Genomic DNA, 17989 nt, shown 5'->3' with positions numbered 1-17989 from the left:
TATAGTGTCTCCTCCCTCCCTCCCTCCTGTCTGTAACCACAACTCAACCCCAATAGTGTCTCCTCCCTCCCTCCCTCCTGTCTGTAACCACAACTCAACCCCCATAGTGTCTCCTCCCTCCCTCCCTCCTGTCTGTAACCACAACTCAACCCCCATAGTGTCTCCTCCCTCCTGTCTGTAACCACAACTCAACCCCCATAGTGTCTCCTCCCTCCCTCCCTCCTGTCTGTAACCACAACTCAACCCCCCATAGTGTCTCCTCCCTCCCTCCCTCCCTCCCTCCCTCCCTCCCTCCCTCCCTCCCTCCCTCCCTCCCTCCCTCCCTCCTCCCTCCCTCCCTCCCTCCCTCCCTCCCTCCCTCCCTCCCTCCCTCCCTCCCTCCCTCCCTCCTGTCTGTAACCACAACTCAACCCCCCATAGTGTCTCCTCCCTCCTTCCCTCCCTCCCTCCCTCCTGTCTGTAACCACAACTCAACCCCCCATAGTGTCCCCTCCCTCCCTCCCTCCCTCCCTCCCTCCCTCCCTCCCTCCCTCCCTCCCTCCTGTCTGTAACCACAACTCAACCCCCCCATAGTGTCTCCTCCCTCCCTCCCTCCTGTCTGTAACCACAACTCAACCCCCATAGTGTCTCCTCCCTCCCTCCCTCCTGTCTGTAACCACAACTCAACCCCAATAGTGTCTCCTCCCTCCCTCCTGTCTGTAACCACAACTCAACCCCCATAGTGTCTCCTCCCTCCCTCCTGTCTGTAACCACAACTCAACCCCCATAGTGTCTCCTCCCTCCCTCCCTCCTGTCTGTAACCACAACTCAACCCCCATAGTGTCTCCTCCCTCCCCCCTCCTGTCTGTAACCACAACTCAACCCCTATAGTGTCTCCTCCCTCCCTCCCTCCTGTCTGTAACCACAACTCAACCCCCATAGTGTCTCCTCCCTCCCTCCCTCCTGTCTGTAACCACAACTCAACCCCAATAGTGTCTCCTCCCTCCCTCCTGTCTCTGTTACCACAACTCAACCCCAACCAACAGTGTAAAGCTGTCCAGATGCAACTAGCAGTGTAAAGCTGTCCAGATGCAACTAGCAGTGTAAAGCTGTCCAGATGCAACTAGCAGTGTAAAGCTGTCCAGATGCAACTAGCAGTGTAAAGCTGTCCAGATGCAACCAGCAGTGTAAAGCTGTCCAGATGCAACCAGCAGTGTAAAGCTGTCCAGATGCAACTAGCAGTGTAAAGCTGTCCAGATGCAACTCGCAGTGTAAAGCTGTCCAGATGCAACCAGCAGTGTAAAGCTGTCCAGATGCAACCAGCAGTGTAAAGCTGTCCAGATGCAACTAGCAGTGTAAAGCTGTCCAGATGCAACTAGCAGTGTAAAGCTGTCCAGATGCAACTAGCAGTGTAAAGCTGTCCAGATGCAACTAGCAGTGTAAAGCTGTCCAGATGTAATGTTTTTTTTAAATGTCTTTGTGTCTTATCACTGTCTTCACATGAAGAGCTAATATGTGAAATGGGATGCAACCAGCAAAGTTACATCTAATATTTAGATGATACAGTTATATATTCATGTGCTCCTTCTCTGGTTCAGGCTGTTGAAGAGCTCTAGACTGCTTTTGTCACTGCAGGCCTCCCTTTATGGTCTCAAACTGGTCTTGAATGTACAAAAAACTAAATTCATGACCTTTACCAGAGCTAGAACTCTGCCAGAGAAGGTTAGCATTGTCACATCTGGTGGCTTATCTGTTGAAAAAGTGTCATCCTACAAATACCTAGGTATTTGGTTGGATGACAAGTTGTCCTTTGAAGTTCATGTGGATAATCTTGTGACAAAGCTTAAATTAAAATTGGGTTTTTATTTTGGTAATAAGGCTTGCTTCCGGCTTATGGCTAGAAAGAAGCTTGTTCAGGCCACTTTTCTCTCTGTAGTTGATTATGGTGACTTGTTGTAAATGTGTTCATCTACAAAGCCGTTTTGGGTAAACTCCCTCTTTACCTCTGTAGTCTGGTCTCCTTCACCACCTGCAGTTACCATACCCGGTCTGCTAGGTTGTTGCTACCTAAAGTCCCCAGGACATTCACAGTATTAGGCAAGACTGCCTTCTCTTCTTGTGCACCAGAGGCATGGAATAGTCTACAATCCATGCTTCATCTAGATATGTTAGTGCCAATGAATGAATTTAAAATATTGATGGGAGACTCTGTTACAGGGGGTGTAAATGCTTTTTTTTTTAGGCTAGATCATGTTGTGTTGTATGTTTTAATTATGTGATGTATTGATTGTTGCTGCCTTCTTGGCCAGGTCTCCCTTGAAAAAGAGACTCTGGGTCTCAATGGGCTTTTCCTAGTTAATATTTTTTTTTTAAATTAAACAAAGACATCTAAAACCGCCCCCTAAAACCTGCCCCTAAAACCGATCTAGATCATTTCACTTCATGTCAGTGTAACGGTTTGTTCTGTTTTATGTCCCCAGATCACATTCTGGAACACTCCGAGGATGACACCAAGTCTCTATTCTCCATCATCAAGATCATCAGTGACCTGCTACACTTCAAAGGCTCCCAAAAACACGAGTTTGACTCTCGCTGGAAGAGCTTCAACCTGGTCAAGAAGTCCATGGAGAACAGGGTGAGAGATGTAGCTAGGACGCCATACTGGAGCCGTGGTGGAGTTTGAGTGATAGAATGGAGTATTTCTCTTCAGTGAATGAATGCTGGTCATGTAAGGCACCCACAGACTTATCTAACACATATTTGTAAGAGTTTAGTTTTTCATTTTGAATTGATTCTAGTGTTAACTTCTGATCAGTGCAAGGCCCTTGGCAAAAGTAGTGCATTACATGGGGAATAGGCCCCAGCCTTGGTCTAAACAATAGTTCATTACATAGGGAATAGGCCCCAGCCTTGGTCTAGACAGTAGTTCATTACATAGGGAATAGGCCCCAGCCTTGGTCTAGACAGTAGTTCATTACATAGGGAATAGGCCCCAGCCTTGGTCTAGACAGTAGTTCATTACATAGGGAATAGGCCCCAGCCTTGGTCTAGACAGTAGTTCATTACATAGGGAATAGGCCCCAGCCTTGGTCTAAACAATAGTTCATTACATAGGGAATAGGCCCCAGCCTTGGTCTAGACAGTAGTTCATTACATAGGGAATAGGCCCCAGCCTTGGTCTAGACAGTAGTTCATTACATAGGGAATAGGCCCCAGCCTTGGTCTAGACAGTAGTTCATTACATAGGGAATAGGCCCCGGCCTTGGTCTAGACAGTAGTTCATTACATAGGGAATAGGGTCCGGCCTTGGTCTAGACAGTAGTTCATTACATAGGGAATAGGGTCCGGCCTTGGTCTAGACAGTAGTTCATTACATAGGGAATAGGGTCCAGCCTTGGTCTAGACAGTAGTTCATTACATAGAGAATAAGGCCCAGCGTTGGTCTAGACAGTAGTTCATTACATAGGGAATAGGGTCCGGCCTTGGTCTAGACAGTAGTTCATTACATAGGGAATAGGGTCCGGCCTTGGTCTAGACAGTAGTTCATTACATAGGGAATAGGGTCCAGCCTTGGTCTAGACAGTAGTTCATTACATAGAGAATAAGGCCCAGCGTTGGTCTAGACAGTAGTAACACATTTCTCTCTTCCTGTTCCACCTAAAGCTTCGTGGCAGGAAGCAGCACATCAGAGCCCTACTGATCGACAGAGTTATGCTACAGCATGAGGTAGGACCTGTCTGGCTCTCTCTTTGTCTGGCTCTCTCTTTGTCTGGCTCTCTCTTTGTCTGGCTCTCTCTTTGTCTGGCTCTCTCTTTGTCTGGCTCTCTGTCTGTCTGGCTCGCTCTCTCTGTCTGTCTGTCTGGCTCGCTCTCTCTGTCTGTCTGTCTGGCTCGCTCTGTCTGTCTGTCTGGCTCGCTCTCTCTGTCTGTCTCTCTGTCTGGCTCGCTCTCTCTGTCTGTCTGTCTGGCTCGCTCTGTCTGTCTGTCTGTCTGGCTCGCTCTCTCTGTCTGGCTCGCTCTCTCTGTCTGTCTGTCTGGCTCGCTCTCTCTGTCTGTCTGTCTGGCTCGCTCTCTCTGTCTGTCTGTCTGGCTCGCTCTCTCTGTCTGTCTGTCTGGCTCGCTCTCTCTGTCTGTCTGTCTGGCTCGCTCTGTCTGTCTGGCTCGCTCTCTCTGTCTGTCTGTCTGTCTGTCTGGCTCGCTCTCTCTGTCTGTCTGTCTGTCTGTCTGTCTGGCTCGCTCTCTCTGTCTGTCTGTCTGTCTGTCTGGCTCGCTCTCTCTCTCTGTCTGGCTCGCTCTCTCTCTCTCTGTCTGGCTCGCTCTCTCTCTCTCTCTCTCTGTCTGGCTCGCTCTCTCTCTCTCTCTGTCTGGCTCGCTCTCTCTCTCTCTCTCTCTCTGGCTCGCTCTCTCTCTCTCTCTCTCTCTCTGTCTGGCTCGCTCTCTCTCTCTCTCTCTGTCTGGCTCGCTCTCTCTCTCTCTCTGTCTGGCTCTCTCTCTCTCTGTCTGGCTCTCTCTCTCTCTCTGTCTGGCTCCTCTCTCTCTCTCTGTCTGGCTCGCTCTCTCTCTCTGTCTGGCTCGCTCTCTCTCTCTCTCTGTCTGGCTCGCTCTCTCTCTCTCTGTCTGGCTCGCTCTCTCTCTCTCTCTGTCTGGCTCTCTCTCTCTCTGTCTGGCTCGCTCTCTCTCTCTGTCTGGCTCGCTCTCTCTCTCTCTGTCTGGCTCGCCTCTCTCTCTCTGTCTGGCTCGCTCGCTCTCTCTCTCTGTCTGGCTCGCTCTCTCTCTCTCTGTCTGGCTCGCTCTCTCTCTCTCTGTCTGGCTCGCTCTCTCTCTCTCTGTCTGGCTCGCTCTCTCTCTCTCTCTGTCTGGCTCGCTCGCTCTCTCTCTCTGTCTGGCTCGCTCGCTCTCTCTCTCTGGCTCGCTCGCTCTCTCTCTCTGGCTCGCTCGCTCTCTCTCTCTGGCTCGCTCTCTCTCTGGCTCGCGCTCTCTGGCTCGCGCTCTCTGTCGCTCTCGCTCGCTGTATGTCTCGCTCTCTGTTTGTCTCGCTCTCTGTTTGTCTCGCTCTGTGTCTCTCGCTCTGTGTCTCTCGCTCTGTGTCTCTCGCTCTGTGTCTCTCGCTCTGTGTCTCTCGCTCTGTGTCTCTCGCTCTGTGTCTCTCGCTCTGTGTCTCTCGCTCTGTGTCTCTCGCTCTGTGTCTCTCGCTCTGTATCTCTCGCTCTGTGTGTGTGCTGTCCATTCTCAAGTGCTGCAAGTTCTCAAGTGGTGCTGTCATGGAATAATCTGTCTGTTTCTGTTTTCCCTGGTAGTAACCCAGCTGCTGTTTAACTGTCATGTGTTTCTATTACCCCTGGTAGTAACCCAGCTGCTGTTTAACTGTCATGTGTTTCTATTACCCCTGGTAGTAACCCAGCTGCTGTTTAACTGTCATGTGTTTCTATTACCCCTGGTAGTAACCCAGCTGCTGTTTAACTTGTTCTATTACCCCTGGTAGTAACCCAGCTGCTGTTTAACTGTCATGTGTTTCTATTACCCCTGGTAGTAACTCAGCTGCTGTTTAACTGTCATGTGTTTCTATTACCCCTGGTAGTAACTCAGCTGCTGTTTAACTGTCATGTGTTTCTATTACCCCTGGTAGTAACCCAGCTGCTGTTTAACTGTCATGTGTTTCTATTACCCCTGGTAGTAACTCAGCTGCTGTTTAACTGTCATGTGTTTCTATTACCCCTGGTAGTAACCCAGCTGCTGTTTAACTGTCATGTGTTTCTATTACCCCTGGTAGTAACTCAGCTGCTGTTTAACTGTCATGTGTTTCTATTACCCCTGGTAGTAACCCAGCTGCTGTTTAACTGTCATGTGTTTCTATTACCCCTGGTAGTAACTCAGCTGCTGTTTAACTGTCATGTGTTTCTATTACCCCTGGTAGTAACTCAGCTGCTGTTTAACTGTCATGTGTTTTGTGTTGTCCAGCTTCGTAAGCTAACAGTGGAGGGGTGTGAGTACAGGAGTATCCACCAGGAACTGATGAGGGATCTGCTGAGGCTGTCCACCAGCACCTACAGTCAGGTTAGCCCAGTTAACTGCCACACACGTTTGTTTTAGTAGCTCCAGTAGGTAAATAAACCATTACTATGGTGAGAGAGACGTTTGATCAATCTGGGTTCTTCAGCTCTCTCCTCGCCACCTGGTCCTCTGTAGCTCAGTTGGTAGAGCATGGCTCTTCCCTGGATTAAAGTGTCTGCTAAATGCAGACCTGCCAACATGCATTTTGCATACCAACTACGCAATTCTCTGTCCATGTACGCAGGTACGAGATCCGAGTTAAAAGTACGCAGAAATGAATAGGTCCTGATTTGTATATATTTTTTTAATACATTTTAATAAAAAATAAATCCACTGAGTAAATCTAACATCCTGATTCTCGAGCTGCAACACACAGACATGTACGGAGTTTGTGTCAACGGACATGGAGATTAATACATCATTATTGGACGTAGCTGCCCCGTGTCTGCCCCTCCCCGTTTGTTGTGATGCTGAGTTTGCCGACTCAGGTGTAGGTAAACACAACGCCAAATCCCTTTTGGACTCCGTGTGTTGTGGAAAGGTAAACACTAATTGTTTCAAGCTAACGTTAGCGAACATATGGACATTCAGTGGGCTCTAAAGTGCCAGCAGTTCATTTGCTAGTGAAAGAAATGAAATGCAAATACGAAAAATAACTGGTTGCATTTGTGCGAGTGTGATATACATTTAATTCTTTGTCCCATTTGTTGTATTTTCCACGTAACATTACGAGGATCACGCAACCTGATAGACTGTAACTGTAATTATTATCCACGTTACAAAAAGCATTACGGAAGTATAATAAAAAATACATCTAAACATCTTGGCATTAAATGGAGTTGGGAGTTTAGAAGACTGTCGATGAAGAATTAATGAGTGTCCGGTATTGGCTATGAGGCAATGCTTCTAAAATGCCTTGGCACTAGATTTGAGATTTTATCAGTTTCGAAAAATCTGAAATGATGTATGTGCTGCAAAGAAATACAATAGGCAGCTTTACATAGGCTGAAACACCAGACTCTTCTAGCGAACAGCGGTCAGATTCCCTTTGCGGTAGACTACTGAACAGAGGGTCAGATTCCCTTTGCGGTAGTCTACTGAACAGAGGTCAGATTCCCAGTTTGCGGTAGTCTACTGAACAGAGGTCAGATTCCCAGTTTGCGGTAGTCTACTGAACAGAGGGTCAGATTCCCTTTGCGGTAGTCTACTGAACAGAGGGTCAGATTCCCAGTTTGCGGTAGTCTACTGAACAGAGGTCAGATTCCCAGTTTGCGGTAGTCTACTGAACAGAGGTCAGATTCCCAGTTTGCGGTAGTCTACTGAACAGAGGTCAGATTCCCAGTTTGCGGTAGTCTACTGGACAGAGGTCAGATTCCCAGTTTGCGGTAGTCTACTGAACAGAGGGTCAGATTCCCTTTGCGGTAGTCTACTGAACAGAGGGTCAGATTCCCAGTTTGCGGTAGTCTACTGAACAGAGGTCAGATTCCCAGTTTGCGGTAGTCTACTGAACAGAGGTCAGATTCCCAGTTTGCGGTAGTCTACTGAACAGAGGTCAGATTCCCAGTTTGCGGTAGCCTACTGAACAGAGGTCAGATTCCCAGTTTGCGGTAGCCTACTGAACAGAGGTCAGATTCCCAGTTTGCGGTAGTCTACTGAACAGAGGTCAGATTCCCAGTTTGCGGTAGTCTACTGAACAGAGGTCAGATTCCCAGTTTGCGGTAGTCTACTGGACAGAGGTCAGATTCCCAGTTTGCGGTAGTCTACTGGACAGAGGTCAGATTCCCAGTTTGCGGTAGCCTACTGAACAGAGGTCAGATTCCCAGTTTGCGGTAGCCTACTGAACAGAGGTCAGATTCCCAGTTTGCGGTAGCCTACTGAACAGAGGTCAGATTCCCAGTTTGCGGTAGTCTACTGAACAGAGGTCAGATTCCCAGTTTGCGGTAGTCTACTGAACAGAGGTCAGATTCCCAGTTTGCGGTAGTCTACTGAACAGAGGTCAGATTCCCAGTTTGCGGTAGCCTACTGAACAGAGGTCAGATTCCCAGTTTGCGGTAGCCTACTGAACAGAGGTCAGATTCCCAGTTTGCGGTAGTCTACTGGACAGAGGTCAGATTCCCAGTTTGCGGTCTGTGTCGATGCCATCATTTGTTTTTGTTTTTATGTTTTCAAAATGATTTTGCTTTTAGTGTTGATTAGGAACCGTGTCTAAAAGGCCAATACTTGTGAGCTGGCCCTAGTGATTGGCCCTGTTTGAGAGGTGACAAGCGTTCCTCTACTATGGAGACTAAACTTGGGGGCGTGTGCTAAGAAAAACGTTATAGATAATTATCTCCATTCTATACTGTACATGTAATGGAATAAACATAGACATTCTGTGCTAATTCCACAAACAATATATTAATTTTATATGTTCTGTACTCGGTGTGAATCTTTTATTTATATTTTCTAAATACCTTTTCAGAGGACTCAACTGAACCAGGTGTGATCCATAATGTTTGTCTAAGCACGTGCTCATGAAATAAATTAAGCATAGGTTCCATACAATTAACAAAATGAGCAGCTAATTTAGCAAATCACTGTTATTGCAGCCAGTTAGTGCAGCTATGTGAGGAGACTGAGAGAAACAGACAGAGCAGCAGCAGTAGCCCCGAAACCCAACAATAAGCAGAGTACACGTGCCTCAGAAGTTCCCTCCTAGATACCAGGAGAAGTGGTCATGCTTGACGCAATCCAAACTACCATATCATGCATTTTGTACTTTGTGCAAGTATGATGTTGGCATCAGTCATCAAGGAAGCTCAGGTAAGTGCTGACATTTAAAGATGCTAAATGATTTGATCCTATCATGAAATAATCTTGTCTGTAAACAATAGTTGGAAAAATTACTTGTCATGCACAAAGTAGATGTCCTAACTGACTTGCCAAAACTATAGTTTGTTAACAAGAAATTTGTGGAGTGGTTGAAAAACGAGTTTTAATGACTCCAACCTAAGTGTTTGTAAACTTCCAACTTCAACTGTACCAGGCAAATCTGTCTAGGAAAAAGATTTCCTGAACATTTGAAGGTCTCCAGGAGATTTGTTCTCACCCACTGTTTCCTATCATAGCTTTTTGGTTTTTATTATGGGGAACATGTTTATTTCATACTGATGCTGTTCTTCAAACATTTGTTCTTATATCAGAGTTAAAAAATAAATAATAGTGTATAAGACGTTTGTACATTTTGTACCTAAACAAATCATTTATTATTTGTTTAATAAAATAAAGCTCCAGAATAAAGTCCCTTTGGTTTCTTTCTAATTATATCTTGTTAGTGACTTTTACCATATGTGTAAATGGAATGCTGTCAAGAAAGTTTTCCATCATTTTTATAGGCCTGATTTGGTACAATTCTATAATTGCGATCAGACTCACAAGCAGCGCATGCCATGCTCTTCTGGTACTCTAAAAAGTGGGACAGGGTTGGCAGGTCTGTAAATGGCATATATCATATATTGTACCTCAAAACATATTGGAGGAGAATTTTAACTCTGAACAATGGGTCTTCTCTGGTGTTTATTGAGGAAGTGGTGAGGAGAGAAGACGCAAGGAATCAAGGAAAATGTATTAAGAAAGAAACACCATTTGAGTGTCTCTCCCCCCATGTGTGCTCCTCCAGGTGCGTAGCCGGGCTCAGAGTGTGCTCTTCACGGCTCTGGGAACCTACAACTTCTGCTGCAGGGACGTGATCCCTCGCGTGCTGGAGTTCCTGGAGCCAGACCGCTCCGATGTCACACAGCAGCAGTTCAAAGTAGGACTGTCTCTGTCCTGTCTCGCTCTCTGTCCTGTCTCGCTCTCTGTCCTGTCTCGCTCTCTGTCCTGTCTCGCACTCTGTCCTGTCTCTCCAATACTCTTATCTTGTCCACACACACACATGGTCTAGGCTGGTTATTGCAAATTGATTGATCAATTAATTGATTAATTGTTGATTAATCGATTGAGTCATTTATTGATCAATCAGCTGACTAAATTATTGTTTGACTGACTGACTGACTGAATGTTGTACAATGAACAAAAAATATAAACGCAACATGTGAAGTGTTGGTTTCATGAGCTGCAATAAAAGATCCCAGAAATGTTCCATACGCACAAAAAGCTTATTTCTCTCAGATGTTGTGCAGAAATTTGTTTACATCCCTGTTAGTGAGCATTTTCCTTTTGTCAAGATAACACATCCACCTGACAGGTGTGGCATATCAAGAAGCTGATTAAACAGCATGATAATTACACAGCTGCACTTTGTGCTGGGATCAATAAAAGGCCACTGTAAAATGTGCAGTTCTCTCACACAGCACAATGCCACAGATGTCTCAAGTTTTGAGGGAGCGCACAGTTGGCATGCTGACTGCAGAAATGTCCACCAGAGCTGTTGCCAGAGAATTGAATGTCCATTTCTTTACCATAAGCCCCTCTAACGTTGTTTTTGAGAATTTGTGAGTATGTGCAACCGGCTTCACAACCGCGGACCACGTGTATGGCGTCGTGTGGGCAAGCGGTTTGTTGACGTCAACGTTGTGAACAGAGTGCCCCCAGGCATAAGCTACGGACAACGAACACAATTTCATTTTATCAATGGCAATTTTAATGCACAGAAATAACCTGACAAGATCATGATGCCCATTGTGAGGCCAATTTTCTTTTTTTTAAGACGTCTGACCAACAGATGCGTATCTGTATTCCCAGTCATGTGAAATCCATAGATTAGGGCCTAATTAATTTATCTCAAATGACTGATTTCCTTATAAATCTTTTAAATTGTTGCATGTTGCGTTTATATTTTTGTTGTTGAAAATAACTGAGCCCTCTTCCTTATATTTCCCCATCCTTCATTGTCTTCTTCATCCTTCCTCATCGCTCTCTCCGCTCTCCCTCTCTCTCTCTCTCTCTCTCTCCCTCTCTCTCCCTCTCTCTCCCTCTCTCTCTCTCTCCTCTCTCTCTCCTCTCGCGCTCTCTCTCTCTCCTCTCGCTCTCTCTCCTCTCTCTCTCCTCTCCCTCTCTCCGCTCGCTCGCTCTCTCTCCTCTCCCTCGCTCTCTCTCCTCTCGCTCTCTCTCCTCTCGCTCGCTTTCTCCTTCGCTCGCTTTCTCCGCTCGCTGCTTTCTCCTCTTCGCTCGCTTTCTCTCTTCCGCTCGCTTTTCTCCTTCCGCTTTCTTCGCTTCGCTTTCTTCTCCGCCGCTTTCTCTCTTCCTCGCTGCTTTCTCCTCTTCGCTGCTTCTTTCTCTCTTCGCTGCTTTCTCTCTCGCTTTCGCTTTCTCTTCGTCTGCTTTCGCTTTCTTCTCTCTCGCTTTCGCTTTCTCCTTCGCCGCTTTTCTCTCTCGCCGCTTTCCTCTCGCTGTCTTTCTTCTCGCTCGCTTTCTTCTTCTCGCTCGCTTTCCGCTGCTTCTGTCTTCTTCTCCGCCGCCGCTTTCTCTCTTGCTGCTTTCTCTTCTTCGCGCTGCTTTCTTCTTCTCTCGCTGCTTCTCGCTCGCTTTCTCCGCCGCTTTCTTCTCTCCTGCTTTTCTTCGCCGCTTCTCGCTTTCCTTTTCTCGCCGCTTTCTCTTCGCCGCTTTCCCTTTCTTCGCTCCTTTTCTCTCTTCGCCCTTCTCTCCGCTGCTTTTCTCCTTCGCTCGCTTTCTTCTCTCGTCGCTGCTTTCTTCCGCTGCTTCTCCTTCTCGCTGCTTTCTTCTCTCCGCTCGCTTTCTTCTCCCCGCCGCTTTCTCTCTCTCGCCGCTTTCTCTCTTCTCGCTCGCTTTCTCTCTCTTCGCCGCTTTTCCTTCTTGCTTTCCTTCTCGCTTTCTCTCTTCGCGCTGCTTTCTCTCGCTCGCTTTCTTCTCTCTCTCGCCGCTCGCTTTCTTCTTCTCTCGCTGCTCGCTTTCTCCGCTGCCGCTTTCTTCTCTCTCCGCTGCTTTCTCGCTGCTGCTGCTTTCGCTTTCTCCGTCGCTTTCTCTTCGCTCGCTTTCTTCTCCTTTTCTCTCTGCTGCTGCTTTCTCCGCTGCTTTCTCTTCGCTTCTCGCTTTCTCTTCGCTTTCTCCGCTGTCGCTTTCTTCGCCGCTTTTCCGCTTTCTCGCCGCTCGCTTTCTCTTCGCTGCTTTTCTCCGCTCGCCGCTCCCTTTCTCCACTCGCTTTCTCCGCCTCGCTCGCTTTCTCTCTCCTCGCTCGCTCGCTCGCTCTCTCTCCCCTCGCTTCTCTCTCTCTCTCTCTCTCTCCCCTCGCTCTCTCTCTCTCTCTCTCTCCCCTCGCTCTCTCCCTCTCTAGGGTGCCTTATACTGTCTCTTGGGGAACCACAGTGGGGTGTGCCTTGCTAACCTGCACGACTGGGACTGCATCACCCTGACCTGGCCTGCCATCGTCCGCTCAGGACTCAGCTCAGCTATGTCCCTGGAGAAGCCCTCCATCGTCCGCTTGTTCGACGACCTCGCTGACAAGATTCACCGCCAGTATGAGACCATCGGCATAGACTTCGCTGTAAGAGTCTCTTCCTGCCTTTCCATTGGTCAAAATTATCGTTACAACCATCTGGTTTTTAATGACACCATGTCAACTTGATCTGATTGTAAACTGAAAGTAATGACGTCGTGTCAACTTGATCTGAAAGTAATGACATCATTACTGCTCTCCAGACCTCGTCCTATATAACATGTATAATCATATATGATTAAACCTCTGAACTGTAATGTAGATCCCATCAGAATGCCGTGCGGTGGCGGTGCAGCTCCAGACCTCTGGTGTTCCTCTGCCCCCGGAACCTGTCCCCTCAGACCATGAAGAAGCAGAGGGCCTCAGGAAGCAGGTGGAGAAGAACTTAGACTCTGAACAGTGAGTACATATCTATTTTATATCAGACAGCAAGAAGAGTGCTGGACACTGCTAATGAATAAACACTACAATACTGTTGTTGGACTGTGCACAAAATCTTCAACTTGCATTTGTATTGGTGTATTATTATACTAGCAAAGGTCTACCAGTTCCCATTGTTAAACTAATCCTTCAGTTATGTCTACAGTATAATGTCCACACACTTTCCAAACTACCACTGTGCTGTCTCCCTCAGGAAATATGACAAGCTGGTTGGTGAACTTCTGGACCGCCTCAATGACAGAAACATGTAGGTTCACCTCGTTTCAATGACTGAAACATGTAGGTTCACCTCGTTTCAATGACTGAAACATGTAGGTTCACCTCATCCCAATTACATAAACATGTAGGTTCACCTCGTTTCAATGACTGAAACATGTAGGTTCACCTCGTTTCAATGACAGAAACATGTAGGTTCACCTTGTTTCAATGACAGAAACATGTAGGTTCACCTCGTTTCAATGATAGAAACATGTAGGTTCACCTTGTTTCAATGATAGAAACATGTAGGTTCACCTTGTTTCAATGACAGAAACATGTAGGTTCACCTCGTTTCAATGATAGAAACATGTAGGTTCACCTTGTTTCAATGATAGAAACATGTAGGTTCACCTTGTTTCAATGACAGAAACATGTAGCTTCACCTCGTTTCAATGACTGAAACATGTAGGTTCACCTCATCCCAATGACTGAAACATGTAGGTTCACCTCATCCCGATGACTGAAACGTGTAGCTTCGCCTCATCCCGATGACTGAAGCGTGTAGCTTTGCCTCATCCCGATGACTGAAGCGTGTAGCTTTGCCTCGTCTCGATGACTGAAGCGTGTAGCTTCGCCTCGTCCCGATGACTGAAGCGTGTAGCTTCGCCTCGTCTCGATGACTGAAGCGTGTAGCTTCGCCTCGTCCCGATGACTGAAGCGTGTAGCTTCGCCTCGTCTCGATGACTGAAGCGTGTAGCTTCGCCTCGTCTCGATGACTGAAGCGTGTAGCTTCGCCTCGTCTCGATGACTGACGTTATAATATGTGAATCCTGTCGGCTGTATTTCTTAAATTTCCATCTGCAACATTTAACATTCCACTAAATACCAAAATGTCTGTTCTTATTGGACGACTTCAGGCAGTACCTCTGTTTTCAAAAAGTTTTACACCTGAACACACCTGCTTTATGTTGCAGGCCCTGGAAGTTTGAGCACATTGCCATTGGCTTCATGTCTCTGTTACTGAGGGACGACCACCCCCTCCCCTCCCCCGCTGTCCTTTTCTTCGTCAAGAGCCTCAACCATGACTCCCTCCTGGTCCGCAAGGTGGGCACTGCCACATCAACCACTCTGTCCATACACTCTGTCCATACACTCTGTCCATACACTCTGTCCATACACTCTGTCCATACACTCTGTCCATACACGCGTAGAATCACTCAGACACCCAGTCATGCGTTCAGTTTCATTCAATAGATTGAGATAAAGTAAAAGAGATTTCTTCAAGATGGCAGCAGTCAACAAAGTTTCACACAATTGTATTTATCTTCATACATGCATTCATATTCTCATCTCATCATTATGGTATTTCACTAAGAGAAACATCTTTATACATTTATTTATTTCCCCACTAGGTGGCGATATCAGCCGTGGCAGGGATCATGAAGCAACTCAAGAGGCCACACAAAAAAGTACCAGTCAGCCCCAACACGCTCTGTAAGTAACCTGCACATTGTCTCCTCACCAGTCCTTTTACCTGGGTTTAATTAATATTTGTTTCAAGCTGTGTTGATTCTGTTTGCTCTGGCACTGTGGAACCAAAGGAATAGTCACAAAATTGCAAACCTTGTCCACCTGGCACTCCAGGCAGGCTCAATCAAAGCATTTGAAAGAAAAATACTATTTGACCCCAGGTCTGATTTAAAACAGCAGGGTTCGCACAAGGTGCTTAAAGTACTTGAATTTTGTTGGTACTTGAAAAGTACTTGAATTAAAATGAGGTGAGAACAGATCATTTTAAAATATATTTATGAAAAATATTAGAAAAATGTATTGGTCTTGCAAATTCATTTCCAGGCAGACTACCGAGTTTTTTATTTCCCCACGTGTTTGGCGCTGTGTTTGCCAGGCGGGCTCGCTCATCCCACCCACAATGCCACTCAGCCAGGCAGGTACAGAACTGACTGATTAGGCGCCGACAAACGTCACATTGACAGCTAAAATGGCAAATGTAGATTCAATCCTGCCTTTTGTGCGTATGAAACAATGCTGGGATCTTTTATTTCAGCTCATGAAACATTGGACCAACACTTTATATGTTGTGTTGGTATTTCTGTTCAGTGTAGTTTACTCACCTTTTTTTACCACTACATCACTGGACCCCACCAACCCACTCCTTGTAAGGTGCAAAAAAATTGTCAAACTTTGACATTGGGTGAATCGGCCCTGAAGAGCCACATGAAGGGGGATGACAACGCGTCATTCTGCGCTGGTGCCTGTTCAACATTGTGACCTTTTCCACTGCAACAACCTCAAGAGCTTCACAGGTCCCTTCTGCTTTATCAAGTGGCAGCCGTGCTCCTGCCATTCTGGTTCTCATTCATGTGCCGTTTTCTTCACACAGCCCACCTGCTCTACTCCTGACCGGGGACACTAAAGCTGCTAGTCTAAAGCGAGAAGCTTTTTTGTAGCTATTAAATAATAGATTCCCAAATGCCGAATAAAAGCACAGTCATTAAGCTGGAATTGTGTAGTATTGTAAATAGGAAATGTGTGTTCACCAGTAGGCATATCCCAAAACTATGCTCATCACTACTCAAATTAAATCATCATTAGTGCTGACTTACCACTCATGTATGTAGTAAGTGAAACAACGTATTATTGCGTGAACTTGTTAGGTAGTTTTGAGGTTGTTGCAATATACTGCCATCTGGTGGTGACTAGAAACAATCACATAATATGAACTACTACAAATTGATGATCCTAAAGATACATATTAGTGCTTTAAAAAGTACTTAAGTCCTTGAATTTGACTTGCCACTGCTTGTGAGAACCCTGTAACAGATACATACAGTTTATCTCACCACCTCTCCCTCTCTACCAAGTGGTCTGATTGCAGGGGACAGGCCTGGTAACCAGTGGCTCCAGTATAACAGTAACCTTATGGTCATCTCTTCCCTGTCTCATTCCTCCTCCTCTTCCCTCTCTACCAGGTGGTATGAAAGAGCTGGCTGGTCTGATAGCAGGAGACAGGCCTGATAACCAGTGGCTCCAGTATAACAGTAGCAGTCTGCCTCGTACCCAGCAGGACTGGGAAGGCTGTACGTTTGTAGAGAAGACCCACTGGGGATACTTCAGCTGGCCACAGAAACTCATGATGTACGCTCCTTCTGAGGAGCAGCCCAAACAAGGACTGACCAGGGAGGAGATGACAGAGGTGAGGAGATGACACGCGCACACACACAATGGCCACAGTCCGATGCTCTACCCTTGTCCCGAAGTGTGCACTCCTACACTCCCCCTCATGGATGTAAGATGAATTTATTAGTGTAAGGAATATGGTGGTAACTCCCTCCAGCCATGCACGCTTCCAATGCTTTTGAAATGCATGAGCGGGAGTGATAACTGCACACTTCTGGCTGAAGGGTAGAGAATCAGAATGCGTTCTCTCACTCTTGGAAAATGTATTTAACATCCTCTGCTGTAAAAGGTGATATCTCAGGTCCACTGTTATAACTGTTTTGTTTCTTCCCTCTCCAGCGAGAGCAGATAATCTACGACCACTTCTCAGACCCAGGGTTCATCAACCAGCTGATTGAGTTCCTCTCTCTGGAGGACCGCAAGGGCAAGGACAAGTTCAGTCCCCGCAGGTTCTGCCTTTTCAAGGTGAGGGAGACACAGATCAGGATTTAAGACTCACCCAATCTCAAAGGTCTTTCCTGATCCCTCACTAATACCTTGTTCTCTCTTCAAATGGTCTCCTTGCTTCCCTCTGACTTTTTCAAAAGTAGACTGGGTGAGCATGAAAGATAGAAGCTACGTAAACGAGGGAAGACTTCTGAGGATTAACCTAGACAGTTTTTGGAGGCTAAGAATATGGTTGGAATGGTGCTGCAATAGACAGCTGTCGCTTTACAGGCTCCTGACCAAGTCTGCTATTTTGGGTGTTTTTCTTTTTTTCACTGATCTTAACTTTATTTATACATAATGTTTCTGACGAAAAATAACTTCTGGACATCAGAACAGCGATTTAGATCAAGATTTCTACTTCAACGAGTCGGTGGCGCAGGACCACCGACACTCGGAACAGAAAGAGACGGCGTAAGAGAGGCCGATCTGTGGGCACCCTGACGAAACTACGTCGGCGACTAGATAAACCGCCTATACACTCCGTTCTATTGGCGAATGTACAATCACAGGAGAACAAACTGGACAAGCTCCATTCGAGACTATCCTATCAACGGGACCTGAAGAACTGTAATGTCCTTTGTTTCACAGAGTCGTGGCTGAACAAGGACAGGGATAATATACATCTAGCAGCTTTTTTTAAATGTATCTGACATAACGGTGGGTGGTGTGTGTCTCTTTGTTAACATTAGCTGGTGCGCGATCTCTAATATTAAGGAAGTCTCGAGGTTCTGCTTGCTAGAATACCTTAATACCTTAGATGTAGACCATAGTTTTTACCAAAATAATTAAAAAAAATGTTTTGTAGCTGTCTATTTACCACAACAAACCAAGACTACACACCATGAGCTGTATAAGGCCATAAGCAAACAAGAAAATGCTCATCTAGAGGCGGCGCTCTGATTGGCCTGTGATTTTAATGTGGGGAAATTGAACTCCGTCTTACTACCAGCATGTCACTTGTGCAACTAGATGAAAATAAACTCTAGATCACCTTTACTCCACACACAGAAATTCATACAAAGCTCTCCCTCGCCCTCCATTTGGTAAATCCGACCATAACTCTATCCTCCTGATTACTGCTTACAAGCAAAAACTCAAACAGGATGTACCAGTGACGCGACCAATACGGAAGTGGTCCGATGAAGCGGATACTAAGCTACAGGACTGTTTCACTAGAACAGACTAGAATATGTTCCGGGAT

The 17989-nt window shown here is 46.4% G+C and overlaps 1 protein-coding gene across 2 annotated transcripts in view; it reads left to right on the top strand.

Annotated features, from left to right (window-relative positions):
- Positions 1–17989, top strand: part of LOC106611227 (proteasome activator complex subunit 4B) — an 89408-nt gene that overhangs the window by 49715 nt on the left and 21704 nt on the right. For both annotated transcript variants that reach the window (XM_014211221.2, XM_045724975.1), the window contains 11 exons: positions 2460–2614; positions 3643–3705; positions 5937–6032; positions 9688–9819; positions 12301–12510; positions 12725–12861; positions 13097–13150; positions 14076–14205; positions 14514–14595; positions 16092–16315; positions 16639–16764. In XM_014211221.2, the coding sequence (XP_014066696.2) occupies positions 2460–2614; positions 3643–3705; positions 5937–6032; positions 9688–9819; positions 12301–12510; positions 12725–12861; positions 13097–13150; positions 14076–14205; positions 14514–14595; positions 16092–16315; positions 16639–16764 (1409 nt within the window). The remainder of the gene's footprint in view (positions 1–2459; positions 2615–3642; positions 3706–5936; positions 6033–9687; positions 9820–12300; positions 12511–12724; positions 12862–13096; positions 13151–14075; positions 14206–14513; positions 14596–16091; positions 16316–16638; positions 16765–17989) is intronic.

The sequence above is a fragment of the Salmo salar genome, chromosome ssa01, assembly GCF_905237065.1.
Source record: "Salmo salar chromosome ssa01, Ssal_v3.1, whole genome shotgun sequence".
Taxonomy (NCBI): Eukaryota; Metazoa; Chordata; class Actinopteri; order Salmoniformes; family Salmonidae; genus Salmo; species Salmo salar.
Note: the sequence above shows the minus strand (reverse complement) of the source record. Positions and strands in the feature narration are given on the sequence as shown.